This window comes from Schistocerca cancellata, chromosome 3 (genome assembly GCF_023864275.1).
Source record: "Schistocerca cancellata isolate TAMUIC-IGC-003103 chromosome 3, iqSchCanc2.1, whole genome shotgun sequence".
Classification (NCBI taxonomy): Eukaryota; Metazoa; Arthropoda; class Insecta; order Orthoptera; family Acrididae; genus Schistocerca; species Schistocerca cancellata.
The window spans coordinates 1,189,695-1,214,136 of record NC_064628.1 but is presented as its reverse complement, the minus strand read 5'-3'; the positions used below and the strand labels follow the sequence as shown (position 1 = coordinate 1,214,136).

Below are 24,442 nucleotides of genomic sequence, written 5' to 3'. Positions count from 1 at the left end.
AGAAGAGATAACCGAGAAAGCCCATGAAGAGGTTCAAGAAGTTAAACAAGAATTAGGGGGAAAGATCGAAGAGATAATGCAGAAGCAACAGCAATGTTAAGTAGCTATTTAGAGAGAAGGCAACAAACAGACCGAATTAGCTCAAAATATACAAAGCGCAATAACATTGCAGAGGGGCGAAGATAACAGGAGGAATGCACAGGACATACAACATTTACAAAGCGAAATCCAACAATTAGAAACGAAAACTGAGGAGACTGACAGAAAAACTGGTTATGCAACACTAGCTATAGGAGAAGGTAAAGTGATAACATTAATGTTTGGTGATAATCGTCATCCACAAGTTCACGTGGGACAAAAATATAAGCCAAAGGGAGTGCTGCACCTGAAGATTTTTATGAATTGGTTGAGAGACACATTTTCGAGACAAAGACGAAATTCGGTTTGCAATAGATAGAATGGAAGGTGAAGCTTCTAAATGGAGAGTGAAGAAAAAAGATAAAGTTAGTAGTTATGAGCAGTTTAAAGGATAATTTCTAAAGAAATGTTCAGAAGTTTAAAGATAGAGAAGCCCTGATGGAGATACTGGAGCACACATGTGGGTAAGAGAATAATCAAGCAGGTGAGCAGGGCCAAAAAGAAGACAATTACCAATGGAATCAGTTTAATAATCAATCGTTCAAATGAGGAAGAGGAGACTATCATGGAAGTAGGGCCCATGGAAATGGACATCAGTTCCAAGGCCTTTCCAGAAGAGATGAAAATACAAGAGAATATGAAAGAGAAGGTGGCAGGCGAATAAATAGTGAGGCCTAAGATCAGGAAGAAAGGAAAAAGTAAACTAGACTGCACTCCTGATTAGGTCCAATCGTAGTCAGTATAAAGATGTATGGGCTAGATGTTGATGTCTTAGTTGACACCGGGAGTGAAGTGTGCTAGATCTCAAAAGCTATGTGAATAGATACTGAATACTGCCTCCCCCCATGAACCATGGACCTTGCCATTGGTGGGGAGGCTTGCGTGCCTCAGCGATACAGATGGCCGTACCGTAGGTGCAACCACAACGGAGGGGTATCTGTTGAGAGGCCAGACAAACATGTGGTTCCTGAAGAGGGGCAGCAGCCTTTTCAGTAGTTGCAGGGGCAACAGTCTGGATGATTGACTGATCTGGCCTTGTAACAATAACCAAAACAGCCTTGCTGTGCTGGTACTGCGAACGGCTGAAAGCAAGGGGAAACTACGGCCGTAATTTTTTCCCGAGGACATGCAGCTCTACTGTATGATTAAATGATGATGGCGTCCTCTTGGGTAAAATATTCCGGAGGTAAAATAGTCCCCCATTTGGATCTCCGGGCGGGGACTACTCAGGAGGACGTCGTTATCAGGAGAAAGAAAACTGGCGTTGTACGGATCGGAGCGTGGAATGTCAGATCCCTTAATCGGGCAGGTAGGTTAGAAAATTTAAAAAGGGAAGTGGATAGGTTAAAGTTAGATATTGTGGGAATTAGTGAAGTTCGGTGGCAGGAGGAACAAGACTTTTGGTCAGGTGATTACAGGGTTATAAATACAAAATCAAATAGGGGTAATGCAGGAGTAGGTTTAATAATGAATAAAAAAATAGGAGTGCGGGTTAGCTACTACAAACAGCATAGTGAACGCATTATTGTGGCCAAGATAGACACAAAGCCCATGCCTACTACAGTAGTACAAGTTTATATGCCAACTAGCTCTGCAGATGATGAAGAAATAGATGAAATGTATGACGAGATAAAAGAAATTATTCAGGTAGTGAAGGGAGACGAAAATTTAATAGTCATGGGTGACTGGAATTCGTCAGTAGGAAAATGGAGAGAAGGAAACGTAGTAGGTGAATATGGATTGGGGGGAAGGAATGAAAGAGGAAGCCGCCTTGTAGAATTTTGCACAGAGCATAAGTTAATCATAGCCAACACTTGGTTCAAGAATCGTAAAAGAAGGTTGTATACCTGGAAGAATCCTGGAGATACTAAAAGGTATCAGATAGATTATATAATGGTAAGACAGAGATTTAGGAACCAGGTTTTAAATTGTAAGACATTTCCTGGGGCAGATGTGGATTCTGACCACAATCTATTGGTTATGAATTGCAGATTGAAACTGAAGAAACTGCAAAAAGGTGGGAATTTAAGGAGATGGGACCTGGATAAACTGAAAGAACCAGAGGTTGTAGAGAGTTTCAGGGAGAGCATAAGGGAACAATTGACAGGAATGGGGGAAAGAAATAGAGTAGAAGAAGAATGGGTAGCTCTGAGGGATGAAGTAGTAAAGGCAGCAGAGGATCAAGTAGGTAAAAAGACGAGGGCTAATAGAAATCCTTGGGTAACAGAAGAAATATTGAATTTAGTTGATGAAAGGAGAAAATATAAAAATGCAGTAAATGAAGCAGGCAAAAAGGAATACAAACGTCTCAAAAATGAGATCGACAGGAAGTGCAAAATGGCTAAGCAGGGATGGCTAGAGGACAGATGTAAGGATGTAGAGGCTTGTCTCACTAGGGGTAAGATAGATACTGCCTACAGGAAAATTAAAGAGACCTTTGGAGAAAAGGGAGCCACTTGTATGAATATCAAGAGCTCAGATGGCAACCCAGTTCTAAGCAAAGAAGGGAAGGCAGAATGGTGGAAGGAGTATATAGAGGGTTTATACAAGGGCGATGTACTTGAGGACAATATTATGGAAATGGAAGAGGATGTGGATGAAGACGAAATGGGAGATAAGATACTGCGTGAAGAGTTTGATAGAGCACTGAAAGACCTGAGTCGAAACAAGGCCCCGGGAGTAGACAACATTCCATTTGAACTACTGATGGCCTCGGGAGAGCCAGTCATGAAAAAACTCTACCATCTGGTGAGCACGATGTATGAGACAGGCGAAATACCTTCAGACTTCAAGAAGAATATAATAATCCCAATCCCAAAGAAAGCAGGTGTTGACAGATGTGAAAATTACCGAACTATCAGTTTAATAAGTCACAGCTGCAAAATACTAACGCGAGTTCTTTACAGACGAATGGAAAAACTGGTAGAAGCCGACCTCGGGGAAGATCAGTTTGGATTCCGTAGAAATGTTGGAACACGTGAGGCAATACTGACCTTACGACTTATCTTAGAAGAAAGATTAAGAAAAGGCAAACCTACGTTTCTAGCATTTGTAGACTTAAAGAAAGCTTTTGACAATGTTAACTGGAATACTCTCTTTCAAATTCTGAAGGTGGCAGGGGTAAAATACAGGGAGCGAAAGGCTATTTACAGTTTGTACAGAAACCAGATGGCAGTTATAAGAGTCGAGGGGCATGAAAGGGAAGCAGTGGTTGGGAAAGGAGTAAGACAGGGTTGTAGCCTCTCCCCGATGTTATTCAATCTGTATATTGAGCAAGCAGTAAAGGAAACAAAAGAAAAATTCGGAGTAGGTATTAAAATTCATGGAGAAGAAGTAAAAACTTTGAGGTTCGCCGATGACATTGTAATTCTGTCAGAGACAGAAAAAGGCTTGGAAGAGCAGTTGAACGGAATGGACAGTGTCTTGAAAGGAGGATATAAGATGAACATCAACAAAAGCAAAACGAGGATAATGGAATGTAGTCAAATTAAGTCGGGTGATGCTGAGGGAATTAGATTAGGAAATGAGACACTTAAAGTAGTAAAGGAGTTTTGCTATTTAGGGAGCAAAATAACCGATGATGGTCGAAGTAGAGAGGATATAAAATGTAGACTGGCAATGGGAAGGAAAGCGTTTCTCAAGAGGAGGAATTTGTTAACATCGAGTATAGATTTAAGTGTCAGAAAGTCGTTTCTGAAAGTATTTGTATGGAGTGTAGCCATGTATGGAAGTGAAACATGGACGATAACTAGTTTAGACAAGAAGAGAATAGAAGCTTTCGAAATGTGGTGCTACAGAAGAATGCTGAAGATAAGGTGGGTAGATCATGTAACTAATGAGGAGGTATTGAATAGGATTGGGGAGAAGAGAAGTTTGTGGCACAACTTGACTAGAAGAAGGGATCGGTTGGTAGGACATGTTTTGAGGCATCAGGGGATCACAAATTTAGCATTGGAGGGCAGTGTGGAGGGTAAAAATCGTAGAGGGAGACCAAGAGATGAATACACTAAGCAGATTCAGAAGGATGTAGGTTGCAGTAGATACTGGGAGATGAAGAAGCTTGCACAGGATAGAGTAGCATGGAGAGCTGCATCAAACCAGTCTCAGGACTGAAGACCACAACAACAACACTGAATACTAACGCCAGTTTACGAAGTTTTCCCGGAAATGGTGTCCAAGTTGCAAATGCAGTAGGTGCCAAAAGTAAGCCCATTAAGGAATAAGCATTGACTGGGTTTGAAGTAGAGGGAGATGCATATAAAGCGACATTTTTGGTGATACCATATCTTAACATGACAGTTATTTTGGGAATTGACTGGCTAAATGAAGTAGAAGCAGTCATAAATTTCGATGAATGCACAGTGAGTGTAAAAGGACGGGAAGGAGAAATGAGAGAACTGACCTTGGTAGAAAGTTAGAAGTCAGAAGAGTTCTGACAGGTGAATATGTGTTATGTGGTGGGCCTACAGAAGAACAACCGGTTGATGAGCAAGTATTTATATTCTACGAGGGAGTAGCACAAGCAGATCAACCTAGTGAAGATGCTATAGGCAAGAAACTAGAATATATGACACATTTGGATGAAGAGATTCGGAAGAGGTTACCAGAGATCTCACATAAGCACAGCAAAGTTTTCTCTCAGCAGCCAGGAATCATGAAAGAGGTAGAATGTAAATTGAAAATTAAGGAACACAAGCCTTTCAAAACAATACTCCATCCCTCACGCTAAATGGCAAGCAGTAGAAGAGGAAATACAAAGAATCGTTGACCTTGGGGTTATTGAGAGAACCAAGACCAATACAACAGTCCATTATTTGTGGTAAACAAGAAACATGGAAAAGTGAGAATAGTTTTGGATGCATGTACAGTAAATAAAATCATTGAACCAGATCAAGACAAGCCAAAAACGATAGAAGAATTAATTCAAAGGTTTCGGGGTGCAAAGATACTTAGTAGCATTGACTTGCCCACAGGATACTGGCAAATACCTCTGACCTCTGAGTCATGTCAGTATACTGCTTTCATGTAAGCTGGCAGAAGTTATCATTTTAGAGTATTGCCATCTACATCTACATCCATACTCCGCAAGCCACCTGACGGTGTGTGGCGGAGGGTACCTTGAGTACCTCTATCGGTTCTCCCTTCTATTCCCGTCTCGTAGTGTTCATGGATAGAAAGATTGTCAGTATGCCTCTGTGTGGGCTCTGATCTCTCTGATTTTATCCTCATGGTCTCTTTGCGAGATATACGCAGGAGGGAGCAATATACTGCTTGACTCCTCGGTGAAGGTATGTTCTCGAAACTTCAACAAAAGCCTGTACCAAGCTACTGAGCGTCTCTCTTGCAGAGTCTTCCACTGGAATTTATCTATTATCTCCGTAATGCTATCACGATTACTAAATGATCCTGTAACGAAGCGTGCTGCTCTCCTTTGGATCTTTTCTATCTCTTCTATCAACCCTATCTGGTACAGATCCCACACCAGTGAGCAGTATCCAACCAGTGGGCGAACAAGTGTACTGTAACCTACTTCCTTTGTTTTCGGATTGCATTTCCTTAGGATTCTTCCAATGAATCTCAGTCTGGCATCTACTTTACTGACGATTAATTTTAAATGGTCATTCCATTTTAAATCACTCCTAATGCCTACTCCCAGATAATTTATATAATTAACTGCTTCCAGTTGCTGATCTGCTATATTGTAGCTAAATGATAAGGGATCTTTCTTTCTATGTATTTGCAGGACATTACACTTGTCTACATTTAGATTCAATTGCCATTACCTGCACCATGCGTCAGTTTGTTGCAGATCCTCCAGAACTTCAACACAATTTTTCATTGTTACAACCTCTTAATATACTACAGCATCATCGGCAAAAGCCTTGGTGAACTTCTGATGTTATTCACATGGTAATTTATATATGTTGTAAATAGCAACAGTCCTACGACATTCCCCTTTGGCACACCTGAAATCACTCTTATTTCAGAAGACTTCTCTCCATTGAGAAAGACATGCTGCATCCTGTTATCTAGGAACTCTTCAATCCAATCGTACAATTGGTCTGATAGACCATATGCTCTTACTTTGTTCATTAAATGACTGTGGGGAACTGTATCAAACGCCTTGCAGAAGTCAAGAAACACGGCATCTACCTGGGAACCCATGTCTATGGCCCTCTGAGTCTCGTGGACGAATAGCGCGAGCTGAGTTTCACACGATCGTCTTTTTCGAAACCCATGCTGATTCCTACAGAGTAGATTTCTAGTCTCCAGAAAAGTCATTATACTCTAACATAATACGTGTTCCAAAATTCTACAACTAATCGACGTTAGAGGTATAGGTCTATAGTTCTGCACATCTGTTCGACGTCCCTTCTTGAAAACGGGGTTGACCTATGCCCTTTTCCAATCTTTTGGAACGCTATGCTCTTCTAGAGACCTACGGTACACCACTGCAAGAAGGGGGGCAAGTTCCTTCGCGTACTCTGTGTAAAATCAAACTGGTATCCCATCAGGTCCAGCGTCCTTTCCTCTTTTGAGCGATTTTAATTGTTTTTCTATCCATCTTTCATCTATTTCGGTATCTATCATTCTGTCATTTGTGTGACAATCTAGAGTAGGAACTACAGTGCAGTCTTCCTCTGTGAAACGGCTTTGGAAAAAGACATTTAGTATTTCGGCCTTTAGTCTGTCATCCTCTGTTTCAGTACCATTTTGGTCACAGAGTGTCTGGACATTTTGTTTTGATCCACCTACCGCTTTGACGTAAGACCAAAATTTCGTAGGATTTTCTGCCAAGTCAGTACATAGAACTTTACTTTTGAATTCGTTGAACGCCTCTCACATAACCCTCCTCACACTACATCTTGCTTCGTGTAATTTTCGTTTGTCTGCAAGGCTTTGGCTACCTTTATGTTTGCTGTGAAGTTCCCTTTTCTTACGCAGCATTTTTCTAACTCGGTTGTTGTACCATGGTGACTCTTTTCCATCGCTTACGAGCTTGCTTGGCACATACTCATCTAATGCATATTGTACGATGGTTTTGAACTTTGTCCACTGATCCTCAGCACTATCTGTACATCTGTACTTGAGATAGAACTTGTGTGTTGAGCCATCAAGTACTCTGAAATCTGCTTTTTGTCACTTTTGCTAAATAGAAAAATCTTCCTACCTTTTTTAATAGCTCTATTTATAGCTGAAATCACCGATGCTGAAACCGGTATGTGATCGCTGTTTCCCTGATCTGCATTAACTGTTACTAATAGTTTGTATCTGTTTGTCACCAGAAGGTCTAATATGTTATCGGCACGAGTCGGTTCTCTGTTTAACTGCTCAAGGTAGTATTCAGATAATGCACTTAAAAAAATTTCACTGGATTCTTTATCCCTGCCACCTGTTATAAACGTTTTAGTCTCCTAGTGTATATCTGGTAAATTAAAATCTCCACACAAAACTATAACATGGTCGGGAAATCTACTCGAAATATTTTCCAAATTTTCCTTCAGGTGTTCTGCCACAACAGCTGCTGATCCAGAGGGCCTATAGAGACATCGAATTGCCATGTTTGAGCCTGCTTTAACCGTTACCTTTACCCAAAGTATTTCACATTTCAGACCTCCGTCAATTTCCTTTAATACTATTGCACTTCTTATCGCTATAAACACGCCTCCCCCTTCACTATCCAGTCTTTCTCTGAGGTATACATTCCAAGCCATTTGGGCTTAATGTATCGGTCTTGGAATTTGTTAGAGCATTGGACAATATTTTGGGTGAAGAATTACTTAAGAAGTTTACTGTTAACGTAGATCATATATTAATTGCAACTGAGACATGGGAAGAACATTCAGAGACACTTGCAGGAGTCTTGCAGACGTTTGAGAAAGCTGGGGTAACAGCAAACGTGGGTAAGTCAGAATTTGGTAAATGCCAGATAAAATTCTTGGCTTTATAATTACGGAAGAGGGTATTTATCCTGATCCAAGTAAACTCGAGACAGTTAGGCAATTTCCAGACCTTAAAAAAAGGCAACTGAGAGCATTCTTCTGCGTCTGTGAGCTCTATCGAAACTTCCTGAAAGAACCTGTACTCACTGCCCCAAAATTGAGAACACTTGCCGGCCGGTGTGGCCGAGCGGTTCTAGGCGCTACAGTCTGGAACCGTGCGACCGGTACGGTCGCAGGTTCGAATGCTGCCTCGGGCATGGATGTGTGTGATGCCCTTAGGTTAGTTAGGTTTAACTAGTTCTAAGTTCTAGGGGACTAATGACCTCAGAAGTTGAGTCCCATAGTGCTCAGAGCCATTTGAACCATTTGAGAACACATACTAAAGCCAAAATGACCTGGCATTGGAATGATGAATGTCAAGAAGAATTTGAAAGGATTAAAGAAGCATTGTGTAACGCAGATATATTATGCCATCCTGATTTCTCTAGAGACTTTTATTTGAGAGTGGGTAGCTCAGATTATGGACTAGGCATACATTTAAACCAGATAGAGAAAGAAGGAGAGAGCAAGGTTATAAAGCAGAAGCTTGAATGCATGGCAAAGGAGATACAGCATTATGGAGGAAGGGGCACTGTCTATTGTGTGGGCTTTCAAGCGATTTCGTTATTATCTAACAGGATGACATGTAAAGGTGGTCACGGTCCACAAAGCCCTAACATTCTTAACCACAAGAAAACTGAAACACAGCTGGTTGATAAAATTGCATTGCAAGATCATGAATGCAAAGTGATATACAAGCCAGCCAGGTAAGTCATGTACTGTACCTGATGCATTATCAAGGCAGCCACTCGATTCTTGGGGAACAGGTGTGAGAGGACCAGAAGACGGAGAAGTTCAGGTAAATTTAATGAAGGGAGTACAGCATGAAGATTTTGTGAAGAGGTTCTTAAGGAACACACGCAGAGAGCAGAACCAGGACGAAAAACTGAAATTAATCAAGAATAAGTATAGATGTGCTGGTAAAGAAAAGATTAGGATATACTGTTATATCCACCAGGGAATACTGTACAAGAGAAAAGAGAGCTGGAGACTATGTATACCAGAGAATATAATAGACAAGTTAATCTGGTACACACATTATAGCAATGCCCATTATGGACCTAAGAAACGCCTTGAAAAAACGGAAATTGGACAGCATCTTCAACATATACGCATAAACACAAGTTGCTGAGCACTTGTGACACCTGTCAGAAAACTAAAACTGCCACTGTTCAACATAAAGGTTACATGCATCCAGCCATACCAGAATCAATTAGAGACATCGTGGCAGTGGACCTGTTCAGTCCCTTGCCTGTGGCAAAAAAATTACGCCCAAATTCTAGTTGCAGAAAAATTAGTATCTAAATTTGTGAAGTTTTATCCATTAAAGAAAGCAACCAGCAAGGTCATCATTTATAAGTTTGAAAAAGATCGCTTTAGCAATGCATGTACACTGAAACGAATCCGAAGTGATAATGGATCCCAATTCCGATCCAAGAAGTGGAGGGAAATGTTGAATAGGCATCAAATAGAACAGATCGCCATTTGTAGATACAAACTGGTTTCGAACCAGGCCGAACGGATGATGGAGTTAAATCGTTTGTCTCTGACCTATTGTGACAAGAAACACGGTACTTGGAAGGAATACCTAGAAGAATTCGAGTGTATTTGGAACCACCTAACACATGATTCGAAAGGATTTGCACCATGCGAAATCTTACTTAATCAGGAACCTGACTGTTTTTCGTGAGTTGATGGAATATCCACAAGAAGATAGCCTGATTTGGGAAAGGAAACTTGAACTAGTAGAAATGAAACATGAGAGAGAAAGTTAAAAGGAGACAGGAAAGACATGAAACCTGTAAGCTACAGGGTAGGAAACCTAGTGTTGGTGAAAGTGCATGCTAAATCCAAGAAGACAGATTCTGAAATACATAAATTTAACCATGTATATGAGGTACCATATAAAATTATCAAGATCGAACACCACAATACTGTGGAGTTGGAATATGCTCAAACCGACGGAGTGCATGGCAAGGAAAATATTGAAAATATAAAGAGCTACTATCCATGTGAAGATTGGGGCAATCTGAAGGAGAGAAGTAATCAGGACGATGAAGTAGGGCCTAGACAGCCACAAACATAAGTGTGTATGGATGATTTTGGTTATTATGTGCGTTTGGAGAATAAAGATATTGAGAACTGGTGTTCAAGTGTCAGTTGTTGTCTTTTATTTACTATATTTGTTTCTATTCTGGATTATGGGTTTTCATGATGACAAAAGACTTAACCATATTTAAGGGATGAATTGCATGTAAGAACTGAGACATAGTTATCCTTTATAGTGTGAGAAGTATTAGTGTTTAGAATATTGTACAGTGTATTAATATGACCTAGATATGGAGCATTCTATGAACTGTGGGAATAACAGACGCTCAAAAGCAGGAAACACAATTTGTAACAAATGAGAAAAAGATTTCTTTAGAGATTTATCTTGTGATGACCACACTAACGATAGATTTATATATACATTTGTGAGTAGAGATGAAATTATTGTCATTTATCTGCATTTGTATTGAGTAGGTATTAGTCTAATTAGACATAGTTGTTTCCTGTGGTGTGTGGTGCGAATATAGTAGGATTTTCGTTGTATTCTGCACAGCAAACCTCACAGAGATGAACCAAAATGAAAATAGTTTTGTTACAATATGATTCAATAGACATTCGACACACAATATTCAGGTGATTTCAATGACGTTACACTCATTTACTAAAATTTTGCTCATTTTTGGAGCTGACGACCGTTTTATTCTGTAATTTAAATGCATTCAAACCATATTATAGGATTTAAAATTATGGCTAACTACAAAGATATTTTTATTTATTACCATTTTTTTACATTTCGATCATTGTTTACATAGTAATAAATACTCTTGCAATAGCAATCAGATTGTACCCGTCTGTACTCAATCGCTAAGCATTAATCATCGAATTTAATACCTCGTTTCCACCAACAGTGGAATCTTATATGCGTATGTCAGAATTAAAACTGATCTAGTGTAACATCAAGCACCAGCACGTCAGTCTAGAATGATACAACAGAGAGGACTGTGAGACGACATCAGCCATAGCATGCTCACTAGCGTGACACAGTGACAGGAGCAGCCCCCACATGAAGAGAGTATAAGCGAGACTCTGCATAGCCACAGCCTCACTAGAAGACGGGCCGTGATCCAAACGATTAGCCGTGACTTGTGATCTACACAAATTGCTTGCTTGGGAGTTGCAAATAATCAATGTCCTTCGATATATATATACGTGTCGCCAATTGCTTGCTGCACCTCTTTGTGACAAAGGCAAAGTTAAGTACTGTCAATTTAATTTACTGTAGTAAACTCCATTAATAAGATTTGCTTCAGTTGATGTCTAGGTATCCGAGAAAACAGCTTCCTAGGCACCCTGTATTAGACGAATGGGTGGACACGATAGAAACCTTACATGCACAGTAAAGTATAGATACGTTATAAGCTGACACATCACATACAGCGCTGTTGTAAGTAGGCTGTTTATATTTTCTTATTGGCAACGTTACGTAGCGCTCTGTATGAAAATCACTGGCTGTGCTGTGTGCAGTCTGTGGCTGGTTTACATTGTTGTCTGCCATTGTAGTGTTGGGCAGCGGCAGCTGGATGTGAACAGCGCGTAGCGTTGCGCAGTTGGAGGTGGGCCGCCGGCAGTGGTGGATGTGGGGAGAGAGATGGCGGAGTTTTGAAATTTGTTATACTGGATATTATGAACTGCTATATATATATTATGACTATTAAGGTAAATACATTGTTTGTTCTCTATTAAAATCTTTCATTTGCTAACTATCCCTATCAGTAGTTAGTGACTTCCGTAGTTTGAATCTTTTATTTAGCTGGCAGTAGTGGCGCTCGCTGTATTGCAGTAGTTCGAGTAACGAAGATTTTTGGTGAGGTAAGTGATTTGTGAAAGGTACAGGTTAATGTTAGTCAGGGCCATTCCTTTGTAGGGATTTCTGAAAGTCAGATTGCGTTGCGCTAAAAAATATTGTGTGTCAGTTTAAGCACAGTCTTGTATAAATTGTTCTAAGGGGACGTTTCATATGTCGACCCTTAGCCGAGGATACCTCACCGGAATCTTCTGATTTTTTCTTGTACTTTGTGTAATTAGTGTAGATTTTGTTTATTGCTAGCGCGTAATTGTAGAGAGAATCTCCTGTGTAGTTGCAGCCTTTCACTGTTGTACAGTAAAACAGTTGTGGCATGCATGTAGATTTGCACCAAGTATTTCGCAGCTACGCTTGCAATTAACTAGATATTATTTTCAGTGCTATGTTAATGTGTTCCCCTATTTTTGCTCTTCAAATTGTGTTTTTCTGTGTTCTCGTGTGAAATATTGTGACAATAATGGCGTGTGGAAAACGTAACACTAGGCTCCAAAGTACACTGAGAAATGACAGTGAAGACGAAAGCAGTGTGTTAACGCCACCATGTAATGAATTAACTAATATTCAAAGTAGTAATTTGGTAACTGTGCATAGGGAAATGGAGCGGGCGTCAAATAATGGTGTAGACAGTGAAACAGGTAGTAAACGGGGAAGCATTATCGATCGATCGGTCGGCAACAGCTCGCCTCAGGAATTGGGAATGACGGAACACAATATTGCAAATACTGTAGACTCAGGTTTTGGGTTCTCACCGTTTTCTCAAATGAGTCAAGACACATTTTCCGCTTGTCAAAATGTGAATGTTGCCGGTGCAAATTCACTGCCGAAAAGCACTGAGGAACATGTTTCAGACACCAGTGCATTGTTATTACAATTAATGCAACAAATGGGACAAAAGCTTCAAAAGTTAGACACAATGGAACAAAATCAGAGACAAACACAGCAACAGTTAGACACAATGGAACAACACCAGAGACAAACACAGCAACAGTTACACACAATGGAACAACACCAGAGACAAACACAGCAACAGTTACACACAATGGAACAACACCAGAGACAAACACAGCAACAGTTACACACAATGGAACAAAATCAGAGACAAACACAGCAAAAGCTTCAAAAGTTAGACTCATTGGAACAAACTCTCGAACAAACACGTGAAGATTTAACTGCTGAGTTACATAACATTGACTCGAAATGTCAGAAAGTCTGTAATGACGTAAAAACACAAATTTGTGAGCATTTCCAACCTATTTTTTCGCGTCATGAAAATGCATTACAGAATCATGAAGCAGCCATAAAAGAACTGCAAACTATTGTTCATGAAAATCACGACACCTTGCAAGCTAAAATTGACTCAGTTGCATCTACCGATTCGGTTACGCAACTTGCAAAAACTCAAGAAAACTTAAAGGACACAGTAGATACAATTTCAACACAAATTGACACTCTGAAACTTGGTTCAGAAAAACACACTGAGGAAATAAGTACACTATCGGAGAAAGTAGCCGAACTTTCGGATCAGTTCACTAACTTATCTGCAAAGGTAGATGATGATCTGAATGACACATGAACTGTAGCCATCACTGACACAGAAGAGTGTGAACAAATTAGGAAATTCAAACAAAATCAGAATCAAATTAATACGCAACACCAAAGAGAAATCCGGGAAGTACAAGATCAGCTGACACAGGTAATACAAGAATTACGTATTTCAGAGGCCACTCGCGCTCCAATACGGGAAGAGGGACATAGAAATACGGAACAGCCACAAAATAATAACTCAGGGCACTTCGGAAATTATGAAAGAAATTGGCAAGGTACACCGAATTTTGAGATGGAACCGCTGACACGACATAACAATGACCGATATGCTACTCGCCGACACGATGATTTTGACTATAAGCTGTTCATTACTACACGTAAATTCAAAACGTTTAAGAATTCTGCCAACGACATTCATCCACAAGCGTGGCTCCATCAATTCTCTCATTGTTTTCCTCCCAATTGGTCATTGTAGCACAGGTTAGAATTTATGTGTGGCTACTTGGAGAATGAACCAGCTGTAAGAATGCGATCGGTCATTCACTATTGTCACAGTGAAGGAGAATTTTACCATGCGTTCCTCTCAGCATATTGGTCTCAAGCTACACAAGACCGAGTAAAACATAGCATCATAATGATGAAAAATTTCGAACAATCTGAATTTTCCAGTCTTGTGAAATATTTTGAAGACATGCTGCACAAGAATCAGTACCTGTCAAACCCATACAGCCCCTCAGAACTCATACGCATTTGCTCAATCAAATTACCTGAACATTTACGACATATTATTTTGGCAGGACGTTGCAAAGACGACATTGAAGCTTTTCAGGGACTGTTACAAGAACTGGAAATTGACACAGACAGTCGCGGGATGCGAAAATGGGAAAACAATCACTACAGGTCACATCCGTCACAATTCCGTAACGACAGAAACGATAACTGGCCACGACAAGCCTATTCTTACAACGTAAATCGTGACCAAAACAGACACCACCCGTATGACAACCACTGGCAAAGTAATAGTTACAGAGAAAGATCGCATTCCCGTAGTAATGAATATGACAGAGACAATCATAGAAACAGACAATTTGGCAACCAGAACTATTATTATCACGGGAGACAGAATAACTTCAGACGCAACGGTTCACTGTGCAGTGATAATTCAGGGAGAAATTCTCCACCACTTAACCGACAAGGAAGAAACTATGGAATCTACCGACATGACGACAGACGATATAATCATAACGACAGACCTGAATTTCATCAGAACTGGCGGGATTCAAACAGAGCTGGGCCCTCTCGGCAAGGCGAATTTGTAGAAGTTAGGTCTCCTAATCCCAATAACGATGCGCGCCAACAAAGAAACAGACAATGACTCGCACCGCAGGCAGCCACTTGCGCCTGCTGGCTCAGGGAAAAATAACATTGATGCTAACCTTGAGCAAAATTCCAGTATTCTTTACGGACGAATACCGCATGATAATTGCATTCAAGTTGAAACTCTGCGTACTGAGAAGAGCAAAGGTTTACACCACATTTCACATGTAAAACCATTTATTGACAGATAATCTGCTTTTTAACTTAGTCTTTGCAATTTTCACTTCACGCTACTTGTACAATTTGTCACACTGAGAAACTGTTAACATGCAACAATGTTTTGAAGTTCAATATCCACTCAAGAACCAAGAGAACTTATTTAAACAGAAATTACGAATGCATTGTTATTGCGAACAGACGACACAGTGTTATTGTGTGTGTACATTCTTGCTTGTTAGTTGCACGATTACGTAACGACTATAAGGCTCACATACTTAGAACATTTACCAGTACTGCTAATGAAATTTTAATGCAACATTTTGGTGTACTTGAAAATACATTCTGAATTGAAGTACTTTCTGAGAGATACCAGATGACACAGTGGTTAGTTTATGTGACAGCTACAAGATTATATCACGACGTTACTAATGAGTGACAATTTACAATGTTGCTTTTGCAGTGTATCTGTTTTATATCTGCACAGTTTTCCTGAATTCTTCTGGAAAGTAAATCATGTTTAATAGTAACTTTTGTGGTATAGCTACAATGAGACAGCCTTTTCCATAGCACAACAATACGTTACAGCACAGTAATTTCTTCATCACAACAATAAGCGTAATAACTAAGATATCTATACGCAAAGCATTTCACTTTTGTTTATCATGAGGTAAGTACATTGACTTCTGCAGAACTTAGCTTTCGGAGGACAATAACTACGACACTTCCACAGAGATTATCTTACAACAAGACGCACATTTAGCGCTACAGGACACGTATTGGAGTGATTGATTTTGTACTTCAAACATTTATTTTTAAAGATATTTGAAGTACAATGATACAAAGGTTTTCCGTGATACATTTCATTCCATTGCTGTAATCTGTAACACCTGAGGGTATAATTACAATAATCCTCAGGGGGGTAAACGCCTACTTTGTGTACCATGTGTTTGGCAAGCACAAGGAGCCCTAGCTAATATGGTATTTGCTTATACAACTTTACACATCGGTACCATATTTCTCTAACACAAATTACACAGCTATCTGATCATTTAACTGAGAGAGACAAACATTTATTTTACTACATCAGTGCCAGATGTTTATGTAATTACACCATTGGGTAACTTCACACTTAAGAAATTGTATTTTGTCTGTACTTTGTGAACTGTTCATATTTTTTCGGACCCATTGTGGTATTATGAGAGCTTTGAATGATATATTTGGTATGGGATCACGATTTTTAAAGTACGTTTGAGGCAGATGACACTTTTGACATGAGCAGAGAATTTTTTTTTTAATTATTGGAGGAAGCTACGACGATTGTGAGAGTTGACTGAGGTGTTATGATGTTATTATTACGATGACTATGTGTATTATGCTGTTGCGGTATGTTTATGATCAATAAGCTGATGCTATACGAGTTATTTCATTAAGCTAAGTATCTGTTATGATGAAATATTGAAGAAGTGTTGACGAATAAGGTAAGGAATAATGAGTAGTGTTTAGGGACTCTGGTTTGTGAAAAAGGTTGTTGGAAACCAAGAATCGTACTTTAAGAGTTATGAAATGTGTGTAAATGCGTGAATGTATCACAATGCCGGCAAAAATTTTTTGGACACGGTTATATTCATAAGATTTTGTTTCTACACATTTGCAACGCAAATTCTTGACTCATGAAATTTTGTATATGAGACTGGCACTGTAGCGGAAACTGCTATCGTAAATATTTCTGTAAGAAAGTTAAGTGACCACCTGCACGTAATGCATCGTGGGCACCCAGCTCTGTCAGATGCCTGGAGAAAAAGCCATTAGGGTGTCCCTTTCCAGAGGCACAGGTAGAAAAAAAAAGGGAGGCCATTATCCTCGCTGTTGACATTCCTTTGTAGAAAGCATCGTAAATACGACACCCTCAAACCTGAAAACATGATAACACTGTGGAGCTCTTAATTTATGATATTTACTGAAATGCCGAATGAAATGACGAGAAATATTTTTATGTCTATACACCTGATTATGACTACTGTCTTTCTAGTTGAGAGAAATGCCATATGGCTTGCTTTATGTATTTATTTGCTCATTTTCTTTAATATCTAGTTTCTAGCTGCACTGCAGCATTGTTTAAAATAAAATTTTATGAATGTACTAATATAGATATTTTTTGCCTACAGATCCAGTAAACAATAACTTAAAAAAAAAGAAGGAGCACAAAAAGACATTTCCCTTCACAGGACTTGCATACATAATTTTCTTTTCAACTACTTGGTAATATTTTTCGTAGAATAAATTGTGATGCACCACTTTAATTACATAGACATTAAGATGTGAATATACATTTCCCTTATCTGCATCGTTGTTTTTACTGTAATATTTTTTCTGCTTGAGCTATGTCATGTTTAGGTATAAGTTACTGCTGTTTGCCAGGCATAGTGTTACTGAATTTGACTTTGTGTTACTCTGCTAAGCCAGTTTATTACCGATTTATTTTTCTTGTTTGCTGCTCATTGCATATTAGTTGTAATATTGTTGCTTACTTTGCGAATTTGAATTTTTTGTCATTGCTGTTCGCGTTAATTGTTTTGTGCTGCTGCATTGCCTCGTCCCTTAGTTTAGCATCTGAGCTCAGTAGATTTAAGTTAGCTTGAGAAGGGGTAGACTATATAAGAGAATGAGTTGCGATGAATTTGAAGAAATGCACTGAGAGGTTATACGAGAAAAATACAGAAAGCATGCTCGGATAGGATTTTTTTGGTGGAAGCAAAGGTTGAAATAAGACGAACGATCTATGGAATGAAGTTTTGAGTTGGACTGCAGTACCAAATGTTACACTGAAAACGAACCCTGTCCTTTCCTTTTGTGTTATCCCACTATGTGTTTGTGTACCCTTGTGTATTTGTTTTCTTCCTGTCTCTGTGTAGTTTCATAGAAGTTTTTCTTGTTTTAATATTAAGCTACATTCACTATGATGAGGAATACTGTTCTCCTCAAATATAATTGGCATTAATAATATGTTATTTACCCTGTAAATATGCTTAGACATTATTTATTCTGTTTTGCTTTAATGATCATGTGTGAAGTTGATGTTTCGCAAGTTATTCTGATCTTTTATGTATGTACTCATGTCATAATTCCTATAACACTGATGTATATGTTTATTTCTATTCTGTTGTAAAGCCTGTACTACAAATGTTATCTGTATTGTTATGTTCTTTAATGATGTATTTTGTACCTTTGTAATTGTATTCTTATGTTATAAAATTGTAATTGATACCAGTTCATCATATTATTAACTTGTTAGTTACATTTCACTGCACACTTTTCTGTTGGTCATAGTATATGGACAATATGTGAGAAGCAGAGACTGTTAGTGTATGCACGTGTGTTGATAATTCAGCAAGGGACTGGATAACAGCTTTGCTGGTTCTAAGGACAATTCCAAAAACTTTGTGAGTGCACAAGTGGTGGTTATGGACTTGCTATATTCTCCGCAAGACTCTTCAATGGTGATTGTGCACCCGCACAGTCACAACAGATGGCTGCTGGCCATCTCTACAAGGGCTACAGTGGGTCTGCACCACTGGTGGCCCACCAATACCACAATCTCTACCAGGACTACAGTGGGTCTACTCTGTGATGACCTACCTACCAATATGCATCAACTTCGACTGACTCTGCGGTGGGTTTGCTCTGTTGTGGCCTATTACCTGTCTGCATGTCAAGAGTCAGCACTGTCTTTCCGTTGGAAGGACAACGCTACTTCTTCAATACTGCATGAACATCCACTACTTCTGTGTGCATTGTCTTTTACTGCTCAGACTTTGATAAAAGAAACGGCAGTTTTACTGGGATGAACTGTCTTTATGGACTGTGAGAAAATTTTAGCTTTGGACCAGCATTGTATCAATAAGTGTGTGCATTTGATATCTTTGTTATTGTAATTATGAAAAATTCTATCAAATCATTATTGGCCACTGCCCAAAACAATTTGTAAAATTTTTTGTGGGGAGCACGGGGGCTATGTAAGTAGGCTGTTTATATTTTATTATTGGCAACGTTACGTAGCGCTCTGTATGAAAATCACTGGCTGTGCTGTGTGCAGTCTGTGGCTGGTTTGCATTGTTGTCTGCCACTGTAGTGTTGGGCAGCGGCAGCTGGATGTGAACAGCACGTAGCGTTGCGCAGTTGGAGGTGGGCCGCCGGCAATGGTGGATGTGGGGAGAGAGATGGCGGAGTTTTGAAATTTGTTATCCTGGATATTATGAACTGATATATATATATTATCACTATTAAGGTAAATACATAGTTTGTTCTCTATTAAAATCTTTCATTTGCTAACTATCCCTATCAGTAGTTAGTGACTTCCGTAGTTTGAATCTTTTATTTAGCTGGCAGTAGTGGCGCTTGCTGTATTGCAGTAGTTCGAGTAACGAAGATTTTTGGTGAGGTAAGTGATTTGTGAAAGGTACAGGTTAATGTTAGTCAGGGCCATTCCTTTGTAGGGATTTCTGAAAGTCAGATTGCGTTGCGCTAAAAAATATTGTGTGTCAGTTTAAGCACAGTCTTGTATAAATTGTTCTAAGGGGACGTTTCACTGTCAGCTGCTGTTATGCTGCTTCTGCATTCCACCTACACACACTGCCTATGTGACAGTGGCCGCAACATGGCATTGGTAACTGTATTGCTGTATGGAGGCATCAGTCAATAAATAAAGTGCAGATTGCTTGTGCATTGGTAACTCCACGACCGCCACAATGCTGGAGAAAACATCAGACATGCAGCACTGTAGTCAGAAGTTGTCACCTGGTGACAAAACATAATTTTGGTCATTTTTGGTCCCGAATAGAGTGGAAGGAAATTAGGAAGGTTTCACAAGTTTTGTGACACCTTCGCCTTCCCCTTGAACTAGAAATTTGAAGAGGCTGCAGATAATGTGCACCACCCATAAGCTGCTAGGTTCTAGTAGAACAAAGACGAGTTGGAAAATTGTTTGGTAAGTCACCTGGCAACAATGAGGATTACTGTGTTCCTGAAGACGTTCCAGCTGGAGAATAAGCCAAGGAAGCCCCTCCTGTCTGTCTTGCTCTTGCCCACGGTCTGGATCACCTGCAAGGCGAACGGAGGCACTGTGGAGCCATTGGTGGCTGCTATGCGCCGCAGAACAGCCAGCGCCTCCTGCTCGCGACCCCTGCACGCCAGCCAGCGTGGAGACTCGGGGAACCAACTGTCACCAAAAAATACAAGTCTCCTGTAAGTACTAATCACAGTAGTAGTTGTAGTTGTAGTAGAATATTGGTCCACTTATCAGCTTTACAACAATATTAGAGCTGTCAGCTTAATACAAAGAAAAGACACAATGAAAACTTTACTTATACATTCAGACATTTAAATGGTTACATTTCGAGCTTAACAATAATTTATCGATAGTGCACAATATTCTTTAGTATTTTAGTATGTTCATACTCGAAAAAATTAAGCTTAATAGGGAAACGAATGTTCCATTATGAGACACACACACATATGTTTATATATATATATATATATATATATATATATATATATATATATATTATATATATATATATTCCAATTCACCTTACAACTTTCGTTATTCCTATGCACTTCAATCTTTGAATCTTTGTAACTCTGAAAAACCGAGTAGATATTCCTGAGCAATAAAATGTATATTCAGATGAGGAAGTAGTGATGGGAACAACTGAATCAAAGGAATGGATTCAGTTAGTTGTTGGAAAACAATGCATTCCATTTTGAGTGTGAACATTCCATTGTTATGCCACTATTTAACCCTTACTGTTGACTCCACTCTGTTATCACTTGTCGTCACCATTGTTGTCGTCCCGACATCTGATTTTTATTGAGTGCATTCACTAACTATTAGTTTGGCTCTTCTTCCACGTTTATGAAGAAGCATTTTCTTAATAGTGAACTCTGTATTTGGTTTCAGAATTCCGAAATGCTCAGTGGTGTGAGGATGGAATAAACCTTATGACTGATTAGAAAATGATCCTCAAGGCAAACTCAGTGAGATTTAAAGTCTCTGCAAAAATGATTCATTGTCTGAATCTATATTAATTAAAGAAATACAAAGAAAATCAACAAATATTTCTGGCAAAAAAAGCTTCCAACGATTGACATTATATGTTTTATGTTCACGTCACCTCAGCATGTACCAAAATAGGATGATTGGTGATTGGTGCAAACCAGAGGAAATAGAGTTTTGCCGGCCGCGGTGGCCGTGCGGTTCTAAGCACTGCAGTCCGGAACCGCGGGACTGCTACGGTCGCAGGTTCGAATCCTGCCTCGGGCATGGATGTGTGTGATGTCCTTAGGTTAGTTAGGTTTAAGTAGTTCTAAGTTCTAGGGGACTGCTGACCTAAGATGTTAAGTCCCATAGTGCTCAGAGCCATTTTTTGAAATAGAGTTTCAGTAAATTTAAATAAAAAAGTGATTGTTCATTTAGTTCAGCATAAATTTATCTTGTAGCACCAATCATTAACCAATTAAAACCCACCAAACATCCATATTTAATACCAGAAGGACGAAAAATGCATATTTAAGTAAATGAATACTTAAATTTTAAAAATGCTTCATTTTAAGAAATATACTTTTTTCAGCTTTCCTTGAGCTAAATTACTTTTCTCTAAAGAAGTTGGCAAAATTAGTTGTGATTCATGTATAACCGAAAAGACTGAAAGAGTATGCACATGAAATCTCTCAAACCCAGAGACTGAGTGAAAACATTAATATGGCTGATGTAACCATCAGAGACTTGTCAGTCAGCTGTCTCACATTAAGTGAAACAATTCAAACATTGAGACTGAGTGAGAACACGGATACAGCTTACATGGTCGCAGAGACTACATTCAATTATTGGTTGTTTCATTTGACTGAAAAAGAAACGACTGAACAAAAAATTGTAGACGGGACAATCGGTTGTTAAAACCAGTTGGTTGTCCCCCCTCACTATGAGGAAGAAGAAAAATTATTACTAATACCACACAGATCTACATGTAAGATTTTCCAGTAAGAATGTGTATTATAGAAAGTATATTACAGAATGAAGTGGGTATTGTATTATAAATATGTGTTACATTTTCACAAACGATTGTTCTACGTTGTCTAAATAACCCATTAAGGTATAATAGGAATTATGTAACAAATGATCTATAAAAGTCATATGAAAATTGTTAAAGTTAACTGTGACTCTTGTCCTGTGATGATAGACAGATTGTTGGTGTGGTAATTACTACAATTTTCCTCAGTGTGCATAATAATAGGTTCGAAGCGATCAGGTTCAGCAATCAGAAGAACACACACATCGCGCTAGTGATTGATATGCTACCAGAACGTCGCAGACAGTTTAAGATAATCAGATGTTTTGTCTGTTGTACCGATAGACAGATTGACAGAACCGGACGACAAACGGCCACCAAGACAGTGGAATAGAGCTGACGGAACTTGAGAAATCGAGAACTCGGAGTCTGCACCTCTCAGGGCCAATAAAAAGCAGAGTACTCAACGTAGCGCAGCATGCCTTTGCTACTGGAAACCTTATCGGTAAACGCCCCAGTCGGAATTGACGTGTGGAACAAACATATACTCACTGAGGCCCACAATCGAATCAGACACTCACTGGGTTGGACACCGCCCATCAAACTGCGTTTAATCTGATGGGACGGTGAACCAGTAAGAGACGCTCGATTCCCAACCCTCCTGGAGCAGGCGGAACATTCTTCCAGGGCAGTTTTAGCCTGTCAAACACAACTTTCACACTTGTTGCCTAGGCGCCTCACGCCTACGTCAGACATACGATATTTGAAATCATATGGACTAGATAGTGCGACTGCATTACGGTCACGCTGCTGTTTGTAAGATAAATATTTCTTTCAAATTACGAGGGCAGTTCAATAAGTAATGCAACACATTTTTTTTCTGAAACAGGGGTTGTTTTATTCAGCATTGAAATACACCAGGTTATTCCCCAATCTTTTAGCTACACAGCACTATTTTTCAACGTAATCTCCATTCAATGCTACGGCCTTACGCCACCTTGAAATGAGGGCCTGTACCATTCCACTGGTCGATGTCGGAGCCAAAATCGTACTGCATCAATAACTTCTTCATCATCCGCGTAGTGCCTCCCACGGATTGCGTCCTTCATTGGGCCAAACATATGGAAATCCGACGGTGCGAGATCGGGGCTGTAGGGTGCATGAGGAAGAACAGTCCACTGAAGTTTTGTGAGCTCCTCTCGGGTGCGAAGACTTGTGTGAGGTCTTGCGTTGTCATGAAGAAGGAGAACTTCGTTCAGATTTTTGTGCCTACGAACACGCTGATGTCGTTTCTTCAATTTCTGAAGAGTAGCACAATACACTTCAGAGTTGATCGTTTGACCATGGGGAAGGACATCGAACAGAATAACCCCTTCAGCGTCCCAGAAGACTGTAACCGTGACTTTACCGGCTGAGGGTATGGCTTTAAACTTTTTCTTGGTAAGGGAGTGGGTGTGGCGCCACTTCATTGATTGCCGTTTTGTTTCAGGTTCGAAGTGATGAACCCATGTTTCATCGCCTGAAACAATCTTTGACAAGAAATTGTCACCCTCAGACACATGACGAGCAAGCAATTCCGCACAGATGGTTCTCCTTTGCTCTTTATGGTGTTCGGTTAGACAACGAGGGACCCAGCGGGAACAAACCTTTGAATATCCCAACTGGTGAACAATTGTGACAGCACTACCAACAGAGATGTCAAGTTGAGCACTGAGTTGTTTGATGGTGATCCGTCGATCATCTCGCACGCTCCGCCATTGCAGGAGTCACAGCTGTGCACGGCCGGCCCGCACGCGGGAGATCAGACAGTCTTGCCTGACCTTGCGGCGATGATGACACACGCTTTGCCCAACGACTCACCGTGCTTTTGTCCACTGCCAGATCACCGTAGACATTCTGCAAGCGCCTATGAATATCTGAGATGCCCTGGTTTTCCGCCAAAAGAAACTCGATCACTGCCCGTTGTTTGCAACGCACATCCGTTACAGACGTCATTTTAACAGCTCCGTACAGCGCTGCCACCTGTCGGAAGTCAATGAAACTATACGAGACGAAGCGGGAATGTTTGAAAATATTCCACAAGAAAAATCCGGTTTTTTCAACCAAGATTGGCCGAGAAAAAAAATGTGTTGCATTACTTATTGAACTGCGCTTGTACAATTAAAGGGTTTCTACCCATTACAATTTGTGAAATAATTACAAAA

General features: G+C 39.8%; 1 protein-coding gene across 1 annotated transcript in view; it reads right to left on the bottom strand.

The window, feature by feature from the left end:
- Window positions 1–24,442, bottom strand: part of LOC126176754 (solute carrier family 22 member 7-like) — a 557,899-nt gene that overhangs the window by 259,792 nt on the left and 273,665 nt on the right. The window contains exon 7 of the mRNA XM_049923922.1: window positions 20,168–20,389. Coding sequence (XP_049779879.1) covers window positions 20,168–20,389 — 222 coding nt within the window. The remainder of the gene's footprint in view (window positions 1–20,167; window positions 20,390–24,442) is intronic.